This window comes from Lissotriton vulgaris, chromosome 7 (genome assembly GCF_964263255.1).
Source record: "Lissotriton vulgaris chromosome 7, aLisVul1.2, whole genome shotgun sequence".
In the NCBI taxonomy this organism is placed as follows: domain Eukaryota; kingdom Metazoa; phylum Chordata; class Amphibia; order Caudata; family Salamandridae; genus Lissotriton; species Lissotriton vulgaris.
Genome location: NC_141695.1, coordinates 1362264353 through 1362282381, shown reverse-complemented (window position 1 = coordinate 1362282381; position 18029 = coordinate 1362264353). Strand labels below are relative to the sequence as shown.

Below are 18029 nucleotides of genomic sequence, written 5' to 3'. Positions count from 1 at the left end.
ATCCTAAGGACTGCAGCAGAAACCCATTGTCCCCAGCAGTATTATAGTTGGAGGGGTAGCCCCGTCCATATATTTCACACCTATGCTGACCACTGTCTTTGTTCTTGCACGAGGATTACTCCCCGGTGCTTCTAACTGCTCTAGGCAGGAGCTGCAGCTTTAGCTTTAAGTTAACTCTTCCTCACACACTTCCGCGCTCTGTTCTGTGTGCATTTCATGTTTGTGTGTCTGCCGGGAGGGGGAGGAGTGCCTGGGTCCCTCCCCGTGACTCACTTCCACCCTGGTCTGGGTGCGGAGAGATCACTGGGGCTGCACAGTACAGTGCTTCCTGCAGCCGGCCACTCGACCCCCTGCTGCCCAGCAGAGATCAGTTTCCCCAGCCTGAGGCCCTACAGAGGGTGGATTGCTCGCTGTCAGTGAGGCACGCCTGCGGGGCTTTCCTTCACCGACCCGTCATGAGAGTACATCTGGAGCCCTCTACAGAGCTCCCTCTGTGGTAGTGCCCCCTGCGCGGTTCCTTCACGTGTCTGTGTGTCAGCCCGTCAGTGCCGCTCTGTCCAGGGCGCGCTCGGGACGTCCGGTGTCTGCAGCTGCTCCCACCTGCGCCCTCGATGACAGCGGCTCCTCCCTCCTGTTTCCTGTGACAGGGGCTGCCGGCGGGGACTCTTTCATTCCCTTACTTCAGCCTTCCCACACTCGCCACAGGGGCCCAGGCGCTGCCCCAGGCCGGTGGGTGAAGCGGTGCCGCGCCCCCCCCAGTGGCGGGGTGGAGAGTCCCTGCGCGCCCATGCAGCCCGCGGCGGAGGTGGGTGGCGGCAACAAAGACGACGCCAGCGGCGGCGAGGAGGAGCAGCGCAGCCCGAGCCTGACTGGGGAGGCGCCGGCCGTCACCTACCGGGACTTCGTGAGCCGCAGCTACGTGGAGCTGATGAGCGTGAACCAGCACTCGGTGCACGCGCTCAACTGGAGGCGCCTCTACCTCAGCCGCGCCAAGCTCAAGGCTTCCAGCCGCACCTCGGCGCTGCTCTCCGGCTTCGCCATGGTGAGGGTCTGAACGTCCGTCTGTCTGTCACTGTGCGTATCTCCAATTATGTGTTCTTCCTCAACTACCTCTCTCACAGCTTCTGTCACTGTCATGCACGAGTGCATGTTAGTATCGCTGTTTGTCGCCCCCTGTCTTCCCGCCACTCTCTTCAGCTCATTTTATTAAATGTGCTCTCACTGATCAGCACTATCTGACAGTATGACTGTTCAGAGGCGTAACGCAGGCCTCTACAGTCCCTGTGAATGTCCCGGGGTGTGTGTGTGTGTGTGTGTGTGGGGGGGGGGGGGGGTGTATTTAGGGAGTCTCCATCCCATTCAAGGACCCCCCATTGAGCCAAGACCAAGGAATATCTGTGAGCTATGGGAGACTGAGGGATGCAGGGGGCTCGCCACAATCTACAGGAAGCCCCATCATGTTGCGTTACAATACTGACTGTTGGGTGTGTTTGTCAGAAGGGGCTGCCCCAGCCTAATGCACCCTTTGTATGATTCTGTGCGTTAACGTGTTGGTTTCTGGTTCCAATCCTGGTGCTGTCACTCAGGGTAATACTCCTGAGGTCGGTTGAAATGAGTACTATCGAGTTGGGTCAATCTGCTACGTAATCTGTCAATGTTTACAAAGAAAATCGTTCTAGCTCAAACTGATTAAAAGTTACTAAAAGCACAGTAACCTGTTGCCTCTTGCTTATTGCTGGATTTGGGTGCTAAACTAGTTCTAATGAGGTGACACCTTTGCTCAGATAGTGTTGACCCTTGTAAAAATGTCAAATTAAAGCTAGCGCTAAATGTGCAGCATTATGCTAATTAATGGTCTTTTACTGCTGCATAATTTAGTCAAACATGCAACATAATTTGGTCCCTCCCTACTGCATAATCCCAGAGGCCTTCGTCGCGATTAACTGTTTTTAACCCCTAGAGATCAGAGAAACTGTAAAGAGCGCTAGTCAAAGTTTAGACATTATTCTTTATCTTTTCCTGCAAATCTCAGTGCTTGTTTATCCCCAACTCTTTCTGTCTGTTGTTCTTCTGTGTGTAGGTTCACTTCTGTTTTCACTTTAAATGTTCCATGAAAGCATTCAGGCCTCCCGCCCTTGTGCTTTCCTGTGTTATTGAACTAGGTCGGCGCAAAAAGAGTAGCTACTTTCATTTTAGAGGCAGCCCTTAGGGTACGGAAGGTGGGGATCCTTCTGGGGTCCCCTATTACCTCAAGGATACATTATCTGAGATATGAGTCTCAGGGCCCCTCCCAATATTCTGTAGGGGCCCGTCATATTTTTTTGTGTTATGTAAATGCTTCATATATATCTGTATATGTCCATCCCTGTATATTCGTGACTTTTTGGATCCAAGGTGTTCCTGTGGGTCAGTACACAGCTGCTTGCCTGTCTTTGGTATCTTTGTCTGCCAATCATGAGTACTGTACTACTTGGTAATCTGAGTTACAGTCTGGAAGCTGGGTGTATTTTTGCACACATGCTATGACTGGGCTGAATCTCGTTCTTGATGCCTGGGGGTTGGGTTTGCGTTTCCTATTACTAGTGATGTTAGCCGCTGGGGTCTTCTCAGAACTTACATTGTGCGAATGATTAACTCTTTTCAGGCAGGATGATGCAGCCTGGAAGCCACAAGACATATAGAATGTAAAAAAGGCTACTTAAATGAAACAGGTGCATTCTGTAGGTAAACAAACCCTTGGCAATGTGCCATTCAGAATAATTTAAAACCACAGCCCCACTAAGCATCCGCCTTCCCCTCCTGTAATAAGCGTTAAACATAACCTTGTAGAACAACAAAAACTTTAATCACTCCAAACCTACATTCATCCAAACATTACTACATTTAGGACTTTAAAATCGCCAACCAGCTGCCACCCCTGCGCCTTTCAACCTGAGTCTCAACAGAGCCCTGATTTAGATCTTGTGGGCGGGTTACTCCGTCACAACGGTGATGGATATTCTGTCTGCTGAAATATAAATAACATGGGAAATAATGGGCTCTATATTTCGGAGGACGGTATAATTGTCATAGTTGGAGTAACCTGTCCGCCAAGATCTAAATCGGGCAGCTGCCACCCCTGCGCCTTTCAACCTGAGTCTCAACAGAGCCCTGATTTAGATCTTGTGGGCGGGTTACTCCGTCACAACGGTGATGGATATTCTGTCTGCTGAAATATAAATAACATGGGAAATAATGGGCTCTATATTTCGGAGGACGGTATAATTGTCATAGTTGGAGTAACCTGTCCGCCAAGATCTAAATCGGGCACTAATTCCGTTAAAATCTTGACATCCTGTCCAAAAAAAGACACCCTACCTGCACACCTGCTAATCCGCAACACTGTAACCATTTCCATACACAGTTGCGCACTGTCTCATCAAAACAAGACCCCTCAATAACCAAGTAAAAGCAGGCCCTTACTATCCGCTGACTATGGGGCTTTACTTCACTAGAACAAAGATGGGGTCAGTCCTAACTTCCTTCTCCTTTGAAGAGTCTGGCACCAGCTGTCTAACTTGCCCACTAATGGTATCCCCTGTGGTCACTGGACCACACCACCCGCCCGAAAAGCCCTGGGTGGTAGGGCTCAAAATCACTCTCTCCTCTTAAACCCCCTTGGAGTTGATAGGGTGCTGCTCCGATTTTTTTCCTAGTTCGTGTTCTCTTTGCTCTTGTTAGCTCTGGGTTTGTGGTAGCATAGTTAATAGCTGTTATCTATGCTTTCAAAACTCGCTTGTAGAAGCTCTGTTTTTAGGTGCCAAGGCCCCCAGGCTTTCTTCTGGGGCCTAGCTAACAGTAGTGCCGTGAACCATAGTTGTGGGGACCCATTTAGTCTCAATTAGTGTATGTTTTTTAATGTCAAACTAGGAGATGGGTGTGTGTGGTAGGAATTTCTAGCTTGTGTTGGGGCCTATAGTGCATTTGCTGGGTCACTGGTTTTACAGCTTCCCCTTTTTGTGGAAATTAATATATTGCTGATCGACTGAGAAAAGTCTTTACATCAATTGGACTCAAACAGGGGTGTGTCCTTGCCCCTCATCTATTTAATCTCTTCATCTCGGATCTCACCGTGAAACTGAACAATTGTAATGCTCACCCACCTAAATTAGGAGACCTACAGCTGTCCCACTTGGCTTACGCTGATGATATAGTACTCATGAGCCTAACGAAAGTTGGTATAACCAGATTAGTTACTGAACTCTCAACATTTCTGTTGGCAAATAAGTTGGCTTTAAATGTTTCAAAAACCAAATCCATGTTGATAACCAATCGCCGTGGATCTAATTGTAACATCTGGCTAAAAGGAAAACCATTAGAGAGAGTCTCAGCATACAAGTATTTGGGTTTCTATCTGGATGATAAGCTTGATTTTAAAGAACAGAAGAAATATCTGACGCAAAGAGCGGGTGCCCTGATATTCGGACTAAGTACATTGACAAAAAAACTTGAAGGTCCATCACTTAAACCTTTAATCATTGTAATGGCCAACAAAGTTCTTCCAACACTGTCCTATGCAAGTGAGGCATTGCATGGAAAGGATATGGTCCTACTTAACAGTTTAACAACAAAAATCTACAAGAAGGTCTTACGATTACCCAGGATGGCGTCGCCAGCCCAAATGCGACTAGAATTTGGAATAAAAAACGAAACTGTGGGCAGATTATACTCCTATATCAAGGTATGGTATCAGATCAAGCAAAAAGCAACTAACAATAACCTTAATACACACCTATGGCAAGAGCTTGAATCCCAAAAAAAATCCAAAGCAAATCAGTTCCTCACGCACGCTTTGGAGGTGACTTGTTCAAAAACCCTATGGGATAAAAATCTGTCATTTGCAGCACTAAAACAGGCATTAAATAAAGCGGCCAAACTCCATTCATTGGTATTGGACAAAGAGATTTTTTCCCATCGCTCGCACTCCTGGGCTGTGATAAACGGCTATAAAACACTAACCCCAGCAGTGTACCTGGAAACAACATATTCCATTTTCATTAAAAGAAAGGTGATGTTACTGAGATTTGGCAAATTCCCGACATTGGCAGAGGAACCAGCTTGGAAACAGCATGTAGCTGTAAAATGTCGATTGTGTGGTAGCCCCAAAGAAGATTTAATACACATAATCTGCCACTGTAGGAAGCTGTCTAAAGAACGTTCATACTTTTTAAAGCAAAGCTTTCGGATCAAGAAGCTACGAACATGTAGATCTGCTATAATTGGAAGCTTGGATACAACTGCCCCTCGAATGCATTGCAAGTTGGTGAAGTTCTTGCAAGCATTTGAGAAATATCTTAAAAAACAGGAAGATCTCAACTGTTAATAATCTGGAAAAGCATTGACTCTCAATTCTTGCTCTTATAAAACATTTTTAATCCTTTTTAAATGATAATTTATACATTTTTATAATGTGTGCGAAATATATCAAATTGTTATGGTTTTAACTAACTAAACAATAAAGTTTAAATTTACAAAAAAAAAAAAAAAAAAAAAAAAAGACTGAGACCATTAAAGAAGAATATAGCTGTACATGAGTGCCCGATTATTTTTGTTGTTGAAAAAAAAAAGCATTTGAATGGAAACGTGTACCTTCGAATGGACACTCGCTTACACAGCGATGAAAGCTGCATTTAAAACTACTGACATTTATCTGATCTCTGAACGTGTTGTGATCTGCGGTTCGGCAGGCTCGGTAGGCACAGATGCCTATTTCTGAGCAGTTGGTTGTTGTTTTCCACCAGTGTGCTGCCAGCGCGCGGGTCTTGTGGATGAGCCCAAACGCGCTGTGTTCTAGGGGATAGTTTAGGAAAGGCGCTCCATGTGCATTTTTACCCGTGGCATGTCAATGTCGCAGTGTAGTTAGATTTACTCGAACTGTCAAGATGCAGCTCTGCTGATAACCCTGATCCCGCCCTGTGCCACGCCCTCATGTCCAGACACAGTCTTGAAAGACGTCTGAACCGGCGTATACGCATTTTCAGAACACTTTTTTTAAGGCTATTCTGTTTTGCACGAGCCCTCAGCAGTTGCATCAGAGATCCATGACAAAAGATTCCTGCAAGCGTACCCCTGGTACGAGCTGGGGTGCGTCATTATTTTCGGAGGCGGAAGGGGAGGAAAGAGCGAGATGTCGCACCCTCTTGAGATATCTTTACTGGGGGAATGGGTGTGGCTTTTCAGCTGAGAAATCTTATAGCCTGCACTGCCTATTGAAAGCAGTTCGAAGTGTATTAAAATGACTCCTCAATTTAATTTCTTGTTCTCTTGCATTCCACGTGTCGGAAAATTGCCTTTTTAGTTTTTGATTGGTCGGTGCTTTTTCAACAGTCACCGAAATTACCTCCAACACAGGGCTCTCATTTCATCCGTGCATACTCTGTGCTCATTTGTAACGATTTTCTGTTTTTACACTGCATGGTAGCCTAGATGTAATTTTTTTAAATGTATTAATTCTTATACATTGTATTCCTAATCCTAGGAGTGTGGTATTTTTACTGTTCTCTCTGTTGATGCGAGCACACGCTAAGCATCGCCTGTCTTTGAATGAACATGTCTTTTCTGTAGCCATAGCTGCCAAGGTTTCAAATTGCTAAGTGTGACATTTTTCATATTTTCAGAGTAATTATGAGTGACATTTCAACGACTATGAGTGACACTTTCTCGCGAGTAAAATCAAGTTATGAAGACGAGGAAAACATAAACACCAGTAATTACACCCATTGGAGCTACGAGAAACTCTAAGTTAACTGCTGCAAAGCGCAAGAAATAATTGTTAAACGACTTCCATTTATCAGTCGCATGTCTAAGTAAATATACTGAGAATAGCACAAATATCACAAATCTCCTTTGCTACAAATTAAATCAAGGCTCTGAACAGTAGCTCAAGCAATTTTTTTTGAGTTTGTGTGTTTTTTTAGGCTTGTGCTTCTGGGTGGCCAAAAGCGGTACAAAAGGGGGTGGTGATGGACGGAGCATCTGAATCAATCCAACACTCACACCCAGTCAAAAGATCTGGGTTTAATCCATCACCGTTCTTTAGCCCACTCTGTCATCCCAGTTCAGACATGGCTATATGCAAATCAGTCTGACCCAGTGCCTCATGGGAACAGTCCAGCCCGAACTGCCAAGCCATGTCTTCCCTGGACCGGAAACAAGCTTCCGAGGACCGGTTTCTGGCATTCCAGCCGTCTTCAGCCCGGCTTGCTTGAATCCAGTGGCAAAGTGAGCAAGGGACTCACGTCTGAGCATACCCTGCCACACTTATGGCGGCCAAAAGTGGTACAAAAGGGTGTGGTGTTGGACGGAGCATCTGAATCAATCAAACACACACACCCAGTCAAAATATCTGGGTGGCCTGCACAATGCACCCAGCCATGGAAAGCCATACCATTTGGCAGTGGGGTTATGCAGAACTTCCTCTTGTGCAAAATTGATTGGCGTCACTGTCTTTATTCATAGCTACAGGCTGTCACTCAGACTAGTGGTGGGCAACCCAAATAAAGAGTGAAGGGGTGGGTGGAGGGGGTGCGGAGGGGGCGAGAGAGCACACAGCGGGAGGGTTAATAATAAAAACGATTTTAAAGAGATACCTGGTTGTGCCCACCGTCTCACCCTCCTCTGATTCCAGTACCTGGTCCCAGCAGTACCTAGGACAGCATCACAGTCTCTCCATCCAATCCCCATGCTGCTTTAAAGAATAAAAAGAGCAGCGTGGGGATTGGCCTAAGCATGCTGGAGTAATGCATGCTCAGGCACAGGGAATTTTGCTGTTTCTGCAATACAGCTGGGCTGGAGAAACCTGAGTGCGCACATCCGCTTGGTCGGCCTAGGACAGCCGGCCAAACTGACATGCACACTTAAAAGTGAACCTACCACTCCTCCCCCCCATGGCCCGCCCTAACCAATACACGCTGGCTCAGCCAGCGCCTGAAAAATAAAAAACGAAAATTAAAATAGTTTTATTTTTCAGCTGCTGGCTCTGAGCCAGTGGTGCGATGCTCCTCTGCCACTGACTCAGACTGTACCTAAGAACCACCAGTTCTGCATGAGACCAAGGCTTCGTCTGTGCCTCAGAAGCTCAAGGAGCACGAGGACAGACTTCGAGTCCCATCATTTTGCCACCTGTAGCTATGCAGTTCCACAAGTGGGCCGGGTCATCTAAATCCTGTGCGACTGTGACTGCCCACCTCAATTTCAAGTACAAGGACGATGCACTGTGTGTGTACAGTAAATCTTACCCCTTACCTGTTGCATTCCGGTGACGCAATGTGCCTGAAACTCTATGTACAAGAGAAGTAGATTGTGCATTTGCGCAATTCTTCTTCCACGTCTAGAAACATGCCAAGCCTATAAATGAACTCATTTGGTTTACAGCAAGAATGCAAATCGGGCACATTAAATGCCAATTAAATGTGTGGCAGCTTCTAAGGGTAACTTTTGTTTTCATCACTTGGTGAGGGAAGCAGGAAATCACTAGATTCCCTCCTGTGAGTGGAAAACAAAGTTCATAGTATTGGAATTCCCTTTTGCAAATAATTCTAGTCGGATGCATTAGTTCAATGAAAGCAAATACTATCATTCCCAGACTAGCACAAATATGAAGCAGACCGAACCCAGGGGATTTTACCAACTTTAGGTGTAACATCAAGCAATCCAGTAGCAGAGAGTAGCTGTTCCCAAAGTACTGCACCAACAACATCTGCCTTCCTATAACAAACAAATCCAGACTGCAAACAGTGAAACTGGGGGTTTGCATGAACAGCCTGGCTTGGCCAGGAGAGCATAAATTCTCAACCACAGAGTTCGGGGTTGTGCCAGACTGTTTGGCCCGATGCACCACATAATTGTTGTGAAGCATGTGTCAACACAAATGAAAGTGAAATACTATACCTCAAAATACCAGTGACCATATTTATAGAAATAAGGGAATAAAAAAGAAAAATAATCTGTGAGCCCCAATGCATGTTGTTTAGAACCAGTGCTTTAACACACAAGACTTTCGGTTTAGCTTGAGCAATCCAAGGGAATGGAATACTCAGATGTACCAATATAAGGAGGCATATCACCTGCACAGTGATTAACAGAGAAATATATGAGGGTCCCTGGAAGGGTAAACCAGCCCACTCCCACCCCACCCCTGAATCCAAGTCGATAATGTCTAACCTGCTACAGCCGCTATAACCAGGAGAGTTGCTCAGCTACCGTCTAGTCAGTGGCTTGTAGTCGCACCCCCACCCCGTCCCCCATCCCCCATCCCAAACCACTCGAGTTAGTCAGTGTGCTACTAGCGCAGCTGAAAAAACAAGCAGAGACAGGGTGCATGACTCAGTACAGGGTCCCAGGCAGCTCAAAATGAAGCAAATAGCAGTCTGATAGCAAAGTCTCACTGACCTGACTCTCAACACACACTGGCAATTGGCAGGCCCACTGGCCACAAGCAACAACTGTGCCATGGACCGTCGCCGAATGACCCGCTCTCCCACGGCAATGATTCTGGTCAGTCCTGATGGCAGACACGCTGGCCGTGACACGTGTGGGGGTCTGGTCCGGTAGCAGTCGCCGGATACAGTGGGTGTGCAAGCAGCGACCTCTCCCAAAAAAAGTCATGATTGAGTGCGGTACACAATCTGGGGTCGGGGGCCTATCGTGGGATTACATATAGCGCAATAGCATGCCGTGCAGGCTTTGCTGCCATACTTTAATCTATTGCCTAGCAGCTAATTTTGAACTGTGCTGCGGCGTACCCGCTCATGCTGCAGGAGGCAGGAGCCAGACCTGTCTATGAAGTCACATTTCAGTCAACTAACTCACACTCTGTAGCAATTGGGCACATAGACTCTGACCCATCCTCCTGACATCATTGATATCACTGCGCCGTGTCAGGTGCACTTAGTAACTTATTGTTACATTGTAGCACTACTCTCTGTGCAGCTGAGCTCTAGCAGCTAAGCCAGAGAGACCCCGAGCCTGCCGGGAGCAGCGTGCACCGCGCACTGCACTGCAGCTTGTATGGTGCTTTATTATAGCAGCGCTTTCGGATTGACAGCTGAGGAGGCGTTATAATGTTTGACACTGCATTTCAGTCCAGGGATGCGGGACACCACACTGAAATGTGTTAATGTAACACCTGATGCATGGTACTTGGCAGGGCTGAGCTTCTATGGTGCCTTATTATAGGAGCGATCCTGGCTTGACAGCTGAGGAGGCGCTATAATGAGTGACATTGGATTTCAGTGCGGTGATATGCACCGCCACACTGAAATGCGCTAGTCTAACGCCTGATAAGTGGTACTTGGCAGGGCTGTGTAACTTGTGTCTGGAGCATCATTTTCACCCTCACTGGCCCATTCGACAACTCTCACACTTAAACCTATTCTGAAACACACACATTTTTTATAGGACAGGGATCGCAAAAATGGGAACTAAAAAGAGACTACCAAACGATAAATAGAAACACAAATAGAAACTGTCAAGACCTGGAACCTAAACAGAAGACAGGTCGATGTACCAAGGAGAACCGCCCCCCCCCCCTCCCCCCAGAAAAGGCTTTGTCAATGTGAGTACCAACCTATTGACTTTGGCAGTGCTTGTCAGCATTTGTTCTCCATTCCCTCTTTAGAAGAAAAAAAGTTATTTAAGTTTACTGTTTTGACGTAACAATCAGCCATGATGGAACGGTCAAGTTTAAAAAAACAGCCAAGGTGGCCAGTGGTGCCTCTGACTTATGAGTGTGGCATTTCAAGATGGTTGCATGTCTAGTGTTTCAAGCGCACACAGGTAACAGTAGTGCTGGTGGACATTTTGGATTATTTTTTCTTTACTTTACAGCCATGCTGGACCAGTAAACTAAAACGATAAAAGAAAGTGTCTTAGGCACTTAAAACGGAAGCAAGCAATGTAGTAACACTTTGCAGCTGCAGGCTCTTGGAGAAAATGAAAAGGATTTAAAAATTATGTGGATGAGAAGTAGTGCACATCCATGAAATATCATGGGCTTATACAGTGCTAAGAGACATCGTATGAGTCAGTGCTTATAGCCAGCTGAACCATAGTATGCAATGGCTGAAAGGGCTGTGCCAAAAGCCCTTTCTGTATGTATGCATGGGTGTGTTATGTGATGAAAGGAGCTCATGCCAGGTATCTACAAAAGAAAAGGAGGAAGAAAAGCGAGGACTTTGGGTGCTGTTTTCTCTGATCTTTTCCGAGTACTTGTAAGCCTAGGTGAAATTTAAATTTCACCAGTATAATTCACATAAATTTGGGAATTTATCATTACATTTGATACTTGAAATTACCCCAGTCGTGGGATTAAGCTGCCACTCGTGGTACAAACCTAGCGTAGGAACAGTCTGAACAACTAGAATGTGCATGACTGTAGTTCTTAGCAATTGTGTTTTGTTGCACTATTTTTTAAAGCTGGAAATGTGTCTTTGCAGCAAAATATGACGTGAAGGTGCATTTCACACTAAGATCTAGTGGTAAATGATGGATTTGCATTATGCATAATTATGCATAATTTCGCAAAATTTCCCCAACATTTCATGTAATTAACCACATTTCTAACACCCCTACTTACTTGTAGAAGAGTGACTACTGGATAATGAAAGCAGTGCACATTTCAAGTCACAGAATTTCACTTTAGATAATCTCAACGCAACAGATATGGGAACAAAATGTATTGCAGTGTTTCTAGGCCCTACTGGAAGGAGAAGCTCAGAGTGGGTAAAGCAGACAAGAACAAGGCATGAGAGGATCAGAATGAAAGTAGGGTTTTAAAAGGCAAGAAAAAAAAACAAATGTAGGACACCCAGCTAGGTGAGACCTTCACTATAATCTTGGGAAACCATACAATGTTGCCAGTCAACAAAAGAATAAAGATCACACTTCCTCTCCAAGTAGTTCACCTGGTGAACCAAAAGTGAGGGACCCAAAACATTAAGGATTTACCATTGTGTCATTGTGCCTAGCTACCAATGTATGATCTATCAAAACTTACAGACCATGCGTGTCTTGGCGGGCTCATGCGCCAATGTTTATGAAATATGCGGAATTTTTTTCAAGCCCCTTATCCCTCTGTGAAACACTGGGCAGGAAGACGCATCCTGGTACACCGATCCGAATGGGGAAGCCTCGGCGGGATGTCCCTTAAAACTCTAAACATTAGCTGTGGAGCAGTGCCTGCATTGGGCCATTGTTTGTTTACAAGACATTTGCACTGAAGAGACGCTGCACCAAGGTGTCCTGAACAAATTGTTTTAAAAAAACATGTTTTACCTTTACAGGTAGAAATATGGAGGGGTGTGAGGGGACCTATCACAAAGCCTGTAGTGCATTAATGTGATTGAAAAACACAGGGGCAAATGCAGCCAAGGCCAGGATGACTATTCCCACAGTGCTCTTCATTGCCCTTTATCCTTTTAACCATATGCATCTGCCTTTTGATTGACCTCTTTAGATTATTTGGCTGGAGAGGAATATCCCAAACAGATGACCCACAGAAGATCATCCAGCGAGAATAGAAAGCCTCATCATCTACAGTGAGGCAAAGTCGTGTAGGAAACTGACTCTATATATAGTTCACCAAAATGAGCTATAGTGTGTATAGAGTCCAGGTGACCCTAGAGGTAGGCAGAGGTTAAAGTTAGATAGAACCTTGCTCTATATTTGTGGTAGAGTGGTCGAGCAGTAAGGCAGTATCAGAGGACAGTGTTAAGAATTTGATGTACACACTCCGTCATCAAATGAATTCACACACTCGAGAACTGAATTCTAGGCCATTTATTTTTTTGTACAAAAATATATACTGTTGTTTTATTTTGGGAACCAAGCAAGCCTGGCACAGGTAAGCATGAAATACTTTACAGTAATAAGTTGCTGAATGTAGAACAGTTTAAAAAAGCAATAGGACTTGTACTTTGTTTTGATTTCCAGGGGATGCAGTAGGTTGCAATACCTAGCAAATACAGTACATTGAAATATATAGGCTTTTTCAGTAAATTACAGGTAAGTTACTTTTTACGTTACTTTTCTAACTCAGTGCTGGATACCTAGATTCAGCACTGGGACATTTCCTGCAAACAGGTATGTAAATACGTTTTGGTTATTTGTGCGATTTTTAATGAATATTTTTAGATTTCAAAACTCCACAGTTAGAAACTTTTTGGAAGAAAATTGTCAATGTTATCCTATGGAGGAAAAACAGGTTATCGGTTCACAGGTAAGTTATCGACGGCGGGAGTTAAGGTTCTGGCGTTAGACTCAGGGGTACCCCAGGGTCAGTGATGCACTCTTGTTACACTCTCAGCGGTATTAGGGCGGCCGGGTGCAGAGTGTAGAGGCCCAATGTTATCCAATGGGGGATAGTGGGCCACCGGTTGGTGGGTGCTGGCAAGCAGGCCACTGGGTTGTGGGAGCAAAGCTCCTAGGGTTTAGGTCTGTGCAAATGGGGAAATAAAGTAGCACAAAAGGTGCACCCTTAGCGGCACTGAGGCGGCCGGGTGCAGAGTGCTGTTTCGACGTTGGGCGCCCTGTTGTTTCTAATAGAGAACCTCTGGTTTGTAAAAGCACTTCAGGCAGGGAGACAACGGACTTCTGGGTGCGACCACCACTTCGAGAGGTAAGTTGGGAAGTTAGGGGGCGGTTAGGCACCGTTGGTTTGGGCACACAGAGCCGTGGGATGTCGGGTGCAGGGATGCCTTTTGGGGTTGGATCTTCTTACCAGCTCCTGGTCGGGGTTAGGGGGCCTTTTGGATTTAGATTGCAGGCATCGGCTTGAGGCAGGTCAGGGGTCGCCGGATCTCGGTTCAGGATCGCCATGGTGACCTTGTGGTGTTTTTCCACTCGAGCTCGGGCCGTGTTGGGCGGGTGCAGAGTGGGCTGGATTCTCTGTTTCCGGCTGCTGCCAGAGGTTGCTGTTGAACAAATCCGGGGTTCACGGGAGAAGCAGTCTTTGGAAGTCAAGGCAAGGCAGGTCCTCCGGGTTTTTTTTAAGGTTGCTGGCTGCAGGACACATCGGGATTTCGCAGTAGCAGGTTCGAGGGGAGACCATCCTGTAGGGCTGGGGCTAAATCAGTGGGCGTCATCCTCTTGTAAGCTCTACATGGCTCTTTGGTCCTTCTTCTTATCTTATTTCTTGTTGTTTTTGGACATGAGGAAGCAAGGTTCAGGGTGCCAGCTAAATACTAGATTTAGAGGGTTACAGGTAGGTAGAGGGCAGGGACCAAGGGGTCACTTCCCTTGGGTGGGTACACCCCCTATCGTGCCACCCTCCAGTGGGAGGGGGTCCTAAGCCTGTCCATGGTTGGTTGGGTCCCCCATCCTCAAGATGGCGGGAATTCGGAGTTGTGCTTCACCTCCCCTCCCCCACCTGAGGGGTGGAGTTGGTAGAGGTGGGCACACCTCTCTTCCTCACTTTGTTTTTCCCACTGGTTCTCCTTCCCAAAGTGGGGGACAGAACCAGTGGGCACCAGTTGCTGAAAGCAGCAAGTGGTCCGGGGAAGCTCACAAAGGCGGCATGCCTTTCAAGCTTCCCCTTCGTGAACCCTGCCCATCCTGGAGGAGGAGACTTGGCACCTCGTCCCAGGATGTGCATTGTTTCAGGCCCCCCGAGAGAAGCAGGCTCTCAACCCAGGGGTCAAGAAACATGTCGGTTGATGGCAGCCTAAGCAGCCACTAAGTCGGGACACTAGAGGTGGGTTAGTTTTCAGGGGGCATCTCTGAGATGCCCTCCGTGTGCATTTTTCATTAAATCCCACACTGGCATCAGTGTGGGTTCAATGTGCTGAGAAGTTAAATACCAAATATCTCAGTTTTCAATGTAGCCATTATGGTGCTGTGGAGTTCGTAATGACAAACTCCCAGCACCATATACTCTTAATGGCAGCACTGCACTTACAATGTCTAAAAATCAATTTAGACACTGTAGGGGTACAGGGCTCATGCACCTGTACCCTCACCACTGGTGTAGTGCACCCAACTAGAGGGGTGACTGATCTGTGTCAGGGCAGTGGATTGTAGGCATGGCACACTGGGATGTGTACCATGTCGACTCTTCACTTTGTTCAGCACCAAAACACGCAGCCTGCATAGGCAGTGTTTGCATGTAGTGGTACAGGACCTCTAAGGGGGCCCAATAAGTGCTACAACCCTTAGAGGCCTTCTCTAGTCACAGTGCCCTGGGTACCTGTGGAACCATTTACCAGGGACTGACCTGTGGCCAGAGATGCCATTTGGGTTAGTTTGAGGGAAAGAACACAGGCCCTGGGAACCTGATTGGCAAGGACCTAAGGCACACCAAGTAAAAGTGCATCAGTAGTCTGGCAAAATGTGTGTGGGGGGGTTACTGCAACAGAAACCCACTTTCCTACAAGTCGGCCTGTAGGCAGCCCATCTATGTGCGACTGCAACTTTCTTAAACGGAGAGCAAGTAAGAATGGGCAGCTTGCCGTTGATTGTTGGGACGGGACTGTACGGCAGATTTGCATGTTACCTTTTTCTGTCCCATCAGCGGAATAAATTCCCAGAAGTAGTTTTCAATGTCAAAGCATCTCTTAAAAAACAGGTGACCTCTGAGGTGAGGTCCTACCTTGTTACTGTTGTTGAGAAAAGCCTTGCATTTTCTCCTGAAGTCTCAACATGTCTCGTTAGTAGCTGCCTCATTCCTCTACAGGCTGAAGTACTGGAACCGCTCGTATCTAGGACTGTGTGGGTTGTGGGCTTCGGCGGGCCGGAATAACAAGCGGGGAGGCCAGATATAGTGCGCTATGGTTAGCTGGTTTTATTGTTGATTCAGACAGGGGGTGATATATAGTCTCTGGGAGAGGGCCGCTGGTGTCCTTGATGGAATCCGAAGTACCAAAGATGCCCGATGTGGATGTAGGGTAGGTGACTTCCCGCTGCTGGGCTGAGGTCGTCAGGCCGGCGAACACCTTCACTCTCTGTAGCGTCGTCGCGTCCTGGCATACACCGGTGGGCCTCGGAGGTTTGGGATGAGAGGAAAAACAAAGGACAGGGCCGTTAGTCTTCCGCTCTCGGTAAGCAACGTACTACCACCGACACCGGGAGGTGGGGGTACGGAAGAGGTGATGGTGAGGGAGGGATGGATGGGGAGGTGGAAGATACCGACAATAGGGGGACAAGGGGTGAACAGGGTGCTCACGGGGTGGAAGGGACCTATATATATATATATATATATATATAGTGCTATAGTGCTCAGGGTTGTGCAGCTTTACACAATATTTACAACTATCTACAAGAGACACACGGAGACGGATAATGGTTACTCACGTGGCCCGCCGCAACTCCCTGGTGAGTTGCGGCCGCTCTCCAGCCACCTCCTGAGGACTCCACCAGTCCTCAGACCACACGTCCCCGTCGGCGTCCTCCTCCTCTGCTTCAGCTCTACTCTCCGACTCATCGCTCCTCGCTCTCAGCTCCGGTTCCTTCCTTGCTGCCTCCTGCCACGAGTCCGCTGGTTGGAACGCCCTTCCTGGTGGATCGTCGGCTTTTCTACCTTCCGGGCCGTAACTGGGGGCGGGACTTCCGGGATCGTGGAGAACTGCTTCCGGTATCCCGTTTTCCGTGTTCGGGTCCTGGCGTACCTGCAGGGGATGAGAGAGAGAAGAACTCCTGGGGAAAGGGAACAAGGTGTAATCGGGGTTAGACAAGTCGGCACTCGCGCGAGGTGGCCGCCCCGCTAAGGTTGGGACCGTGACCTTTCCACATCCCCTTTCCCTAGCTGTCTTTCTTGTAGGGGTAGCGGAACAAGGGAAACGGGAAAGGTAATCTGCATTCCTCTGTTCTGTCCCTTTCCGGTGTTCGGTTTTGAAACGGTATGGTTGAAGGGAAAGGAACCACCTGAGGACGCGATCATTGTGGCCTCGATTGCGGGCCATCCATTCCAGAGGGGCATGGTCCGTATACAGTATGAATTCTCGTCCCTCGAGGTAATAGCGGAGACTGTCTACTGCCCACTTGATCGCTAGAGCCTCTTTTTCGACACAGGCGTAGTTCATTTCCCTGGGATAAAGTTTTCTGCTAAGGTACAATATGGGTCTTTCGTTCCCTTGTGGGTCTCTCTGGGATAGGACGGCGCCCAACCCTTGGTCGGATGCATCCGTTTGCAGAATAAATGGTTGGCGATAGTCTGGGCTAACAAGGACAGGTCTTGACACCAAGGCCTGTTTTAGATGTTCAAAAGCCTGTAGCAAAGAGAAGGAGGGATGGCGAAGTTCGTCTTCGGTTTTGGTGGCCTTCTTCAGTAAATCGGTTAGGGGAGCAGCTGTTTGTGAGAAGTTAGGGATGAAACGTCTGTAGTAGCCCAGAAGCCCCAGGAAGGCCCTGAGCTCTTTCTTGGTCTGTGGGAACGGAATGGATTGAATGGCTTCTATTTTGTTGTCTTGGGGGCGAATGAGACCTTCGCCCAAGAGATAGCCCAGATACTTGACACTTTGAGCAGCTAACGTTGTTTTGGCGGGGTTTATAGTGAAGCCGTGGCTACCCAGAGAGGATACCACCGCCCGAAGATGTCCCATATGTTGTTCCCATGTTTCACTATGGATCACTATATCGTCCAGATACGCCCCCGCATATCTGGAGTGGGGCTGTAGCACCTGATTCATGGCCCTCTGAAATGTTGCGGGAGCCCCGTGTAGCCCAAAAGGCATCACCCGAAATTGAAACAGGCCATCAGGGGTTGAGAAGGCTGTCTTTCTTTTATTGTCTTCTTTCAGGGGTATCTGCCAGTACCCCTTACATAAGTCGAGGGTACTGATGTATTTTGCTGCGCCTATCCGTTCCACCATCTCGTCAACCCGCGGGAGGGGATAGGTATCAAAACGAGAGACTTTGTTTACTTCCCGAAAGTCAATACAGAAACGCACCGAGCCATCGGGTTTCGGAACCAGGACTATTGGGGAATTCCAACTACTGACTGACGGCTCGATGATACCCATCTGTAGCATTTGTTCTGTCTCCCTTTTTATGATGTTTCG

The 18029-nt window shown here is 47.3% G+C and overlaps 1 protein-coding gene across 2 annotated transcripts in view; it reads left to right on the top strand.

Annotated features, from left to right (window-relative positions):
• Positions 1–277: 277 nt before the first annotated feature.
• LOC147703701 (protein orai-2-like) overlaps positions 278–18029 on the top strand; it is a 90404-nt gene continuing 72652 nt past the window's right edge. The window contains exon 1 of one of the 2 annotated variants that reach the window (XM_086932052.1): positions 278–1042. In XM_086932052.1, the coding sequence (XP_086788178.1) occupies positions 788–1042 (255 nt within the window). In that variant the 5' untranslated portion in view covers positions 278–787. Of the gene's footprint in view, positions 1075–18029 lie in introns of both variants that reach the window. The other variant, XM_086932053.1, reaches the window with a different exon arrangement.